Below are 10,315 nucleotides of genomic sequence, written 5' to 3' on the forward strand. Positions count from 1 at the left end.
ACAATCACAAAGGATAGCCAAAAAAAACAGCAAAATTATTAACGTTCACAACAACAAAAAAATGATCAAGTTTAGGTACCTGAGAGGTTAAGTTTAATTATGTACATTTGATCAATCATATGATTGAATCTTAGAAAATAGATTACAAGATTCTTCTTGTCTTCAACTTTTTAACAACGAATCAAAACGAAGGGACGTAATGTAATGTATACGTGTTCTTTCACTTAATGTTAAATCTCTAATATAAAATTTCAACTTTCAGAGAAAGTAAGTGATGACATGATCAAGAAAAAAAAAAAAAAAAAAAGAGAAAGTATATAAATGTCTGATTGGAATCTATAGGCCAGTGGGTGAAATTAATCAATCACTTGTAATTAAAAAACGAAATTTTATAATTCATGCATCATGATGTTTCACTAATTAATCTTTTTGATTAGGTAAGAAGCAACCACTTAGATAAGAGATCACCACCGTCAGCGATCTTTAAAATACGATCCATCATTATGATTGTTTAAAGTGGCAAAGAAGAGCATATAATAAAGACCATACTTTTTTGATTCTACGATATCATTCACAAAATCTTGATAGTTGATACAAACACTGATATAGTTGATTTCTAAACGATTATTTTTTTCTGTTCTGATAATAATACGGATACTAAAACAATCATACTGAAGTGCAAACACAAAGTTCAAACTCATGGAAACATAACTAAAACGTATAATCAACTGTGTAGCAAAGGTAAGACAATTGATACCAAAATAGCAAAACCTTATTCTAAATGAACTTAGTGTTGTTTCACAGATCTAGACATCATAGAAAAATAACATAAGTGTTTTTTTAAGCATTTCTAGAATATTATTGATGTTTCTATCAAAAAAAAAAAAAAACACAAAACATTGTTGATGATTGGACCTTTTTGTTTCTTTATGCTGAAATTGGATTCCGTGTGAAATTTTTAAGTGACGGTTGTGGAATCTTTCTATACAACTAGATTAACAAGTTGTCAACTCTTTTCATCGAATTATTGAGTGTTTTATTGTTTTTTTTTAAAAGTTTTACATGAATTATATAGTTAGCGGTCCTGACCTTAGTTTATTGATATAGTGTTATTCATTTGTATCTGCGTTTACATGTTTGAATCTACGTATCTCTCAGTGGGAAATTGATAGTAGGAAGACGTGTAATCTTCGTCTCGGCCAAGGCGTGTCTATGTTATGATATTTGTAACCAACAAAACAAAAAAAAGTTAGGCTACCTTGAATAATACTTGGGAACATTTTAGTTAACTCAAAGGTATTTTCGTCAATGACATTATTCCAAATTAAAAATACTAGATAAAGCTACTGAAACCATATAGTACAAATATTAAATTTATTAAAAATGCTACTTGGCAAAAAAAAAGCTCTATTTTTTTTTTCTTTCTAAGAATTAAACTTCGTTTTCGATTTTGTCAAGAAAATAAAAAACGTGAGAGCTGTTGTCTTGTCGTCTGGTCGGCGAGAAGCGCAGGTTCGACGTCGTCTTCAATGTTATCACATATCAGTCAGTATTACTCTCCTGTTTAATAATCTTATCCAACTTATATTTCTTATGGTGTACCGTGTACACAATACACAAAGAGTTTCTACAATTTATTATTATTTTAAAATACCAAAGAGGAAGTCCATACTCGTTTTCTCGTAAAACACTTAATAGTGAGTTTGATGATATATGTATATTTCCATTTTCTTCATTATATTAACATGTCTGTTTTTCGTCACCCAAAATACAATTGGCATTAACAAAAGAATGTTTTCAAGATAATTATTCATTTAAATATGAATTTTGCTAATAGTTGATAATACGTATATATAAATTGGAGAAAATTAGAAGATGATTTTGCCATATCTCTTGTTTATTTTCATATGCTTTCTACTACTTGAGAAATCTCTAAAGTACTCTTAACTATAAAGCTTTTTATTATTTGAACTAGGTATCGAGCCCCCGCGATATCGCGGAGAACTTATTTTAGTAAAATAATTATTACAAAAATTCTTTAATTAAATTTATTTATTAAATTATTGAGATTTTTAAACTATTTAATAAAAATTTCAAAAATATACAATTTTTAAAAAAATTCTTTATATTTTATTTGAAAAATATACTATAAAAAATAATTTTAACTTCACATATGATTACATAAATAATCAATGCTACACAGTACACACATCAAATTAAACAAATGTTTACGATTAACTGCCATGAGATTACATTGCAGTTGTGTTATTTCGTTCGTTTTTATTCGTAACCTTTCGTTCGCATCTTTTCAATGTAACATTTTATATGTGTCTATTCGTAGTAACTTTTCGTAAATATTTTTTAATTTCTGAAAAAATGAATAAATGCAATCTACAGTCGTTTCTGCTCTTATTAACCTTACAATCATATTTATGTATATTTTATGAATCATTACAACTTGTTCTCTTGTTGTCAAATATGATACGTAAATGATTATATTTTTAAATTTCTTTCTTTTTGTTTTGTTTTAAATGATAAAATTATGAATACATTTCATAAGACACTATAAATTTCTTAAATAATCATATAATAAATTACAAATATTAAAAATATTAATTGCGGACCATTCTTAATATGACATAATGCTTTGTTTAAATTCATTTATATTAACTATTTTTATCTTTTTTAGCATAACTCAAACATAAATCTATTTCCAGAATCAATTTTTACTTCATAAAAAATGAATATTAATATTACTATTCAATCAATCAGTTAGAAAATTACCAATCCTCTCAAATTTGAATATAACTATATAGAAAATTATCACATATTTTATTTACTTGAATCAAAACTCAGTTATATATTCATATAAAAAAGAATATATCTATTTTCATAAAGGCAGTATTGTAAATGAATATATAATACAAACAACTATCGTTTTATAGATGAAACATATTTCTATATAAAAAAACTTATAGTCATTAAACATTTTCGCAATTATAATAGATTATATATATATATAGTTAATCCAATATTGAATGTACTTACTACTTATTTTTCTCCGCCTAAGATGCTGGTTAATTATCCCGAGTCACACGTAAATAAATAATATAATAAATATTAGAGGGGAACAATAATAGTTAAAAATTATAACAATAGTATTTAGGTGTATGATGTAGCATGACAATGTGCGCGTCTAAAGAAGATGGTCGGGCAAGGACGATCGGGTTCATTGTTCTCACACACTCCTCTTTTTTTTGGCAGTCAGAATCCAAAATCTTTTCAAACTTTTAAAATATTTCATATTCAGTATCTTTTGTTGTTAAGATTTCAATTTGAGTGTATTATGACTAGAACTAAATATACAAATTCCCTTAACCTATATAAAGTTGTAGATAAGTCTTTGTCGTCAAGATAGTTTATTGAACAATCATCTCAACCGTTAATTTTTCTGTTGATCACCGGTTTTCCATCTCCCAATAAGCTGAATATACCCAACAATAGAAAATATAATAGAACGAATTAATATTTTATTTTCATTTTTACCTTGATATTTCATAATCAGATATTTTTTTAAAAAAATAGAAATATAGAAATCCATATTGTTTTCTACAAAACAATTAGTTTTATAATCAAAAAGCATGGAGTAGACAAATATATACCTATGACAAAAAAAAAGAAAAACCAAACATATACGGGCCAATATGCTCTCATTTTCTGGAAAACCAACTTGAACCACATTTTTTTAACAGCTAAAAACAAAAATTTCGGTTTGGATTCATACCAATAGAGTGATAATCCTCGATGAATAGATGGTTAAAGAGAGTATTTTAAGATTACTTAAATGAAAACAAAAAAATTATTTAAATATATTTTAGTATTGTAGACAAAACCATAAATATCAAATTTACCAAAAAATTGCAACGGTTCATAAGATAAATCAAAAGTTTTAATTGTTCATTAAATAAACAAAATTTGCCGTGCTGTAATTAAAAGGTGGCAACAATATAAAATAAAGAAATTTGAATACAATGATGAGAAGTCATTTATATCTAAATTTATAAAAATGTGAACATTTGAATAGACACAACTGTTTGTAAGAGACACAACTCTACATTTAACAGACGCAACTCTTTATAGAAATGCAACCGTTGAAATTTTCTGTTAAAAAAATATATATACATATTTTACGAAAAGATACGACGAAGAAAGAGATAAAAATTGCAATTATTGTTGGTATTTATTTAAATTATTATTATAATATATATTATATGGAGAAATTTTATGAAATGAAGCCCTTAAAAAAAAAGGTAATATGAACCACGAGAAGACACGTGTTTAATACAAGAGACAGCCAATTGGATCAGATCCGGTCGTCGATAGGACAAGTATTCCTGGGACCAAAGAGAGGGACAAGATCGCCGTTCAAATAAGACTCTTCTCTTTCGATTAATCACGTGGTGAGGTAGAGGTACTTTCCACTTGTCTATGTTGGTTTCTTGGTTTCTTACTGTTGATGTCCAGATCGGTCACAATTAAAATGTTTAAGTTTGGTAAAAGGATGGTCGAAGTTTTCTTCTATTAATTGGTGCCGAAGCACAAAAGATGGGTTACAATAAAACTTAGACGAGTTAGCAAATAATAAACGAGTTTAGAACGGACGAGTTAAAGTGGACGAGTCTTCGGGTCCCTTTCTTTAAACCTTTTACGGGTGGAATCAGCTTCCCTTGTAGCAAGAATCTTTAAACCTTCGAGACGCCGTGCGCCCGCTTTTATAGGGAACTGTGTCGGTTCGTCCATTACAAAGACCAAAATACCCCTTCCCTTCCTGAAGGTTTATTTGGGCCTTCTCATGGACTAGGCCTTTTGTTAGATTACAGGCTTACCCCTAACAGTAGCCCCCCTTCACCCCTAGTTCGTAGTTTTTAAGCGAAGAATTATGTCGGGGGTCGAACCTATGACCTTTCTTTTCCGTTGGAGTCCGTCGCGAGAATCCAACTTGCCTGAACGGGCGTGGCCTTCACTCTTGGTCGTTGGGATGACGATCTTTGCACAAGGTTCGAGAAAGCGAAAGGTCGCGCGTGTGATTACGCGGTTTTCGATGTTTTAGGGGTCGAATCACCGTGTGCGGTTCTTGACGCGCGTGAGATCCGGAAGCTGTACCGTCGCCGAACGCGTACTGCAATGATTGTGTCCCTAGAATTTTTCTTCCTTCCCTATAAATACCGCCTCTCCACCCTTCTTATTTCATCTTCTCGAGCTCTGCTTCCCTTACTCAGGTATTCTCCCTTTCTATTATCTCGTCTCTTTTTGTCAGTTCGTTCGTACTTTGTATTTTTCACTATGACATCCTCCCAATCCGTATCCTCCGATCCTTCCGCCGCTAGTCACCTTCGACGAGCTACCTCCTCCGAATCCGGTGGTTCGGCCAGATCTATTCGTTGCAGGGTTCGGTCTCCAGTTTCTTCCGATTCGTCGTCGACGGATTCAGATGTCGCTCGGCTTGCAATGATTCAACACCGCCTTTCTTTTGACCCAGCCGTTTCAAGCTCGTCGGGACTTCCTTGCAGTATCCCATCCTTAGTTGACGATCCGTATACCGATGACCCGTTCCTTCCCGAGGGAATTGATTTCCCTCCGCCGGTTGAAGGCGCTTTTGCGCATATTGGTAGATCGACGCTGAAGATCGATTCGGCGATTGATGCGGTTCGCATTGGGAAGTTAGGCACTAGGCCAAACATTCTAATTCCGTCTCCGGCTCAACATCCCTTGGATGCTCCTCCCGGTTTCATATGTCTCTCGGAGAAATTCTTTACCGAGTGTGGGCTCACTTTTCCTCTCCCCTCTTTCTTGATGACGTACTTTGCTCGGCGTAAGGCGGCCATTTCTCAATTTACCCCAGCGACTTTTCGGAACGTCGTGGGTCTCTCGATTTTGGCCTAGGCTGCAGGAGTCAAGCTGACTTGCGACCATTTGGAAGAGTTGACGATTCTGAATCCGTCGAATCGGACGAAATCTCCCGGAATTTATTACCTGGGTTCAACAAAGAATACGACCCTCGTCAAAAGAGCCAAGGGAAAAACATATAATTGGAAAGGCTCGTATTTTTTTATGGAAGTTACTCCTGGGGTTCTAGAGGACCCGTCCATTCCTTGGTTTTCTGGGTGGAACCCTTCACCCGGTAGCCGACCGTTCTTGTTTAACTATCTTTCTATTCTTGGTCGGGCTTTGGTTTAACCTAACCCCCCTTGGTTCATCATTTTTTTGTAGTTATCGTCTCAAGGTGTCTTCTTCCATATCCTCCTACTCTTCAAGCTGAGGTTAACGCGATCAAGCTCCTTTGTCCCTACGTCTGGCCGGGGTACCGATTTGAAGAAAGGTCGTCCAAAGAAAATACTAGCTTCGTCGAGGAAAAAAGGTAACTCGACGTGTTTTTTTTTTTTTTTTTTTTTTTTTTTAAATCAGTTTTTTTTTGGTTCTGGTGCCCTTGCTCAAAATCGTTTGCTGTCCACGATTTTAGCCGGAACAATGGGGAGACTGAACACAAATGTTCCCGACGTATCTGCTCGCTATCGTCGGGTTCCAGTGTCTTCTTCCTTGCCTCGTTTGACTCCTCGCTTGGAGTCTTGTCCCGAGACTTACCCTACCGACATTGGTTTGACCCAGTTCCTTCCTTCCCAGTTTCATCGGTCGGTCGAGGCTTCGCCGAGACAGCCTTCCAGGATTCTTCCTCCGAACCGTCACATCAGGCCTGCCGAGACGCACCCGAGAAGGAAGACAGACGAGGCTCCTCGTCGTCACGCTGAGGTTTCTAAAAGTCCTCAGAAGAGGAAAGAGGGATCAGGCCAAGAGCGACCAGATCCTTCGAAGAAGCTAAAGACGTCTGATTATGGCTGGAGCTTCACTCACTTCTCCTCAGCTCGTCCTTCCCCGGACGACCCTCAATCCTGCGTCGAGCTTTTTCGAAAGATTCATTTTGGTGTCGGTCGCATACTTCCTGCTGAGAGGATGAAGGAAGAGGATGCGGTTACTGACGTTGCCCAAGCCGCTTTTGAGGTTCGTCAGATTTACCGATTCCGTATGAAGTCCTCTCGTTTTTTTTTTACACTCGTTCTCTCTGTTATATATATATTTTTTTGCAGCTTATTGCACGAACTAATCATTTGGCTTCGCGCTACGATCATCGTGTTCGTGATCTGTAGGGCGATCATCCGCGAGCGTCGAGTTTGGCTGAGAGGGTTGAGCGTCTCGAGGCTCAGCTTGGGGAGGCGGTTCAATCTAATAAAAGGTTGAGCACTGAGGTTGCGAAGCTTGAAGATCATCGGCGCAGATTTGTCTCGGAGAGGGATGGCCTTATGCAAAGGCTCGAAGCGTCAGACGCCTCTTGTAGCAGGCTGCAGCTTACCCTCAGCTCGGAGACGAAGAGGCTCAGAGACCGGCGTGAGGAGTTTGGGTACTTTGAGAGGATTAGCGCCTTTACTAAGTTGAGCGCCCGTGTGCAAAAGCTGCTAGCCAAACACAAGAGGTATGCTGACGCGGTTATGGCGTCCAGGGAAAAGTTCCTGGAATATAATCAAGCTGTTGGAAACGTCCAGATGCTCGAGGCGCTCGTCACCGAAGGTCAAATTTCGCTAACCGCCGATGGGGTCAAGGAGGGGATTGTTGCCGTGATGTCTCAGCTGAAGGACGAGGTGGAAAGCATTGAGCTTCCGGACATTACCGATCCTGATTTCGACGTTGCTTCGGTCTTTGTTGAGCCTCTCCCCTCTGTCCCAGAATGGGTCGCTTCTCCTGAGAGCGGGGGTGACAAGGGTCGTGACGAAGGGGTTGAGGGCGAAGGGTCTGATAGTGGGGAGGCTGAGGCTGACGGGACGGAGCAAGAGGTTGAAAAAGACGCGAGCGCTCCGAATGAAGAACGTCTTGCTGATGGACGTCCTCCGACTCCTGGCCGCGAGTCTCCGGTTGATGGTCTTGTGTCATAAATTTGTTTTAATCGTTATCGTTCCTGCCGTGTTTAAGGTCGACTCCTGTGTGTTAAACTGTCGTTGCCGGGTGCTGGCTCTTGAATTTTATTACCGTATTGCATATTAATTATTTTTCATTTAATGGTTGCGATTTTCGAGGCGTCTGTTACTGGTCGCCTATCTTTGGAAATTGTGCCTCATACCGTATAAATAATCCTTCAATCTTTGCCAAATTCATTTCGTGTTTTGCTTTGGCTATTTGCTCTGTCTTTTGTCTAGGGAAAGGTTGTTCTGATATCTTTTGTTTTATGTTCCCCCCAATGGTTGTTGTTTTTTTTTTTGTAACGTTTGTCATCGTTCGAATAAAGTTTTTATATTATCTTTATATTGCTGTTTTATTCTTGCTTCAAGTAGCGTCGTGTTGGGAGTCGCAGCTTGGCTTGGATTTTTTTTTGGCGAGTTGTGACTCGGCTTTTATAGAGTTAGGTGCGACTCATGAATGCCGGCTTATCCTTTTTTGCGAGTTGTGACTCGGCTTTTATAGAGTTAGGTGCGACTCATGAATGCCGGCTTACCCCTTTTTGTGCGAGTTGCGACTCGGCTTTTATAGAGTTAGGTGCGACTCATGAATGCCGGCTTATCCCTTTTTTGCGAGTTGCGACTCGGCTTTTATAGAGTTAGGTGCGACTCATGAATGCCGGCTTATCCCTTTTTTGCGAGTTGCGATTCAGCTTTTATAGAGTTAGGTGCGACTCATGAATGTCGGATTACCCCTTTTTGTGCGAGTTGCGACTCGGCTTTTATAGAGTATGTTAGAACGTCGATGCAATCATAAAAGGAAAATATATTACTGGCATCTAGGTCCCGTAAGACGGGACTGCCTACTTACCCCCCGATCAGGAGGGATCAAGCCGCTCGTAGTTCACATTACATGATTATTCAAAATAGAAAGAGCAAGCTGATCATAGCCGAGCTTAGTAGTAGTAACGCTTTAGATGCATGGAGTTCCAAGACCTTGGTACAGGTTCGCCGCTCATTGTTAAAAGTTCGTAAATGTCAGGGTGAACGACCTTGGATATTTGGTATGGGCCTTCCCAGTTGGCTCCCATCTTGCCGGCGTTAAGCTCGGCGGTGTTCTTGAAGACCTTTCTGAGGACGAGGACTCCTTCGTCGAAGTGTCGGTTATGGACCTTCTTGTTGTAGTATTTCGCTGCGGCGAGTTGATAGTTCTGAATTCGTAGCAGCGCTTTGTCGCGTTCTTCTTCCAACTCGTCGAGTCGATCGAGGAGCATTTGACTGTTGAGTGCAGTATTTTGGACGAGCATTGTTCGTCAAAGGCTCGTACTGCCGACTTCAGCAGGTGCCATTGCTTCCATCCCATAAGCCAGAGAAAATGGAGTTTGGTTGGTGGCCTGTCGTGGGGTTGTTCGGTAAGACCAAAGTACACTGTCGAGTTCGTCAGCCCAAGCGCCCTTTTTGGCGTCCAAACTCTTCTTCGAGCCGTCAAGTATAGTCTTATTTGTTGCTTCGGCTTGTCAATTTCCTTTTGGGTATCTTGGTGTTGACTTTCGCAATTTGATTCGCCATCTTGCACAAAAATCTTCGAATTGCAGAGAAATGAACTGCGAACCGTTGTTGGTGACTATCTCGTAAGGAAGACCGTGACGACAGATGATATACTTCCACACAAAGAGTTGGACGTCCTTGGCCTTGATATTGGCATAGGACTCGGCTTCGACCCATTTGGTGAAATAGTCAGTGAGGACGAGGATATAGCGTTTCTGCCTGGAAGCGGGTAGTGGGCCGATAATGTCCATCACCCAACGCATGAATGGGTATGGGGCTACGCCGGCTCGCAAGAGTTCGGTCGGCTGGTGGATTATGGGGGCGTGTCGCTGGCACTTTTCGCATCTGGCGACAAACTTTTCGCAATCGGACATCATTGTGGGCCAGTAATGGTCGTGCTTTTTGATTCGTAGTGCCAGGGCTCATCCGCCCGAGTGGTTTCCGCCGGCTCCCTCGTGGGTTTCTATCATGACACGTTCTGTGTCGTCGCCGTGTATACATAAGATAAGGGCTCCGGATGCGGTCCATCGAAGTACGTGGTCTTTCATTAGGGTATAATGAGCAGCTTTTGCTTTGAGCCTTCTCTTGGCCCATTTGTCTGTGGGCACGTCACCATCGGCGAGATATGACAGGATTTCAACTCGCCAGCCCGTTGGGTCGTTTTCTGAGGGAGGTTCGCATTGCCGACGTGATGTCGCCGTTCGATAGGTGGTTCGGATTTTGTTAGGCTGGTGAAGGGCGAGGCATGTCTCGGCTCGTGTTCCCTCTATGCTTGGCGTATCGAT

At 39.0% G+C, this 10,315-nt stretch overlaps 1 protein-coding gene across 1 annotated transcript; it reads right to left on the bottom strand.

The window, feature by feature from the left end:
• Positions 1-8,938: 8,938 nt before the first annotated feature.
• On the bottom strand, positions 8,939-9,289 carry LOC147945462 (uncharacterized). Its single transcript, XM_087509263.1, has one exon. It carries the CDS (start codon positions 9,287-9,289, stop codon positions 8,939-8,941), a length of 351 nt encoding a protein of 116 aa, XP_087365389.1.
• Between the last annotated feature and the right edge of the window lie 1,026 nt (positions 9,290-10,315).

The sequence above is a fragment of the Camelina sativa genome, chromosome 4, assembly GCF_030686135.1.
Source record: "Camelina sativa cultivar CO46 ecotype springtype chromosome 4, ASM3068613v1".
In the NCBI taxonomy this organism is placed as follows: domain Eukaryota; kingdom Viridiplantae; phylum Streptophyta; class Magnoliopsida; order Brassicales; family Brassicaceae; genus Camelina; species Camelina sativa.

Excerpts from the sequence above, each read along its gene's own strand:
- LOC147945462 (XM_087509263.1), bottom strand. The coding sequence starts at position 9,289 with ATGCTCGTCCAAAATACTGCACTCAACAGTCAAATGCTCCTCGATCGA.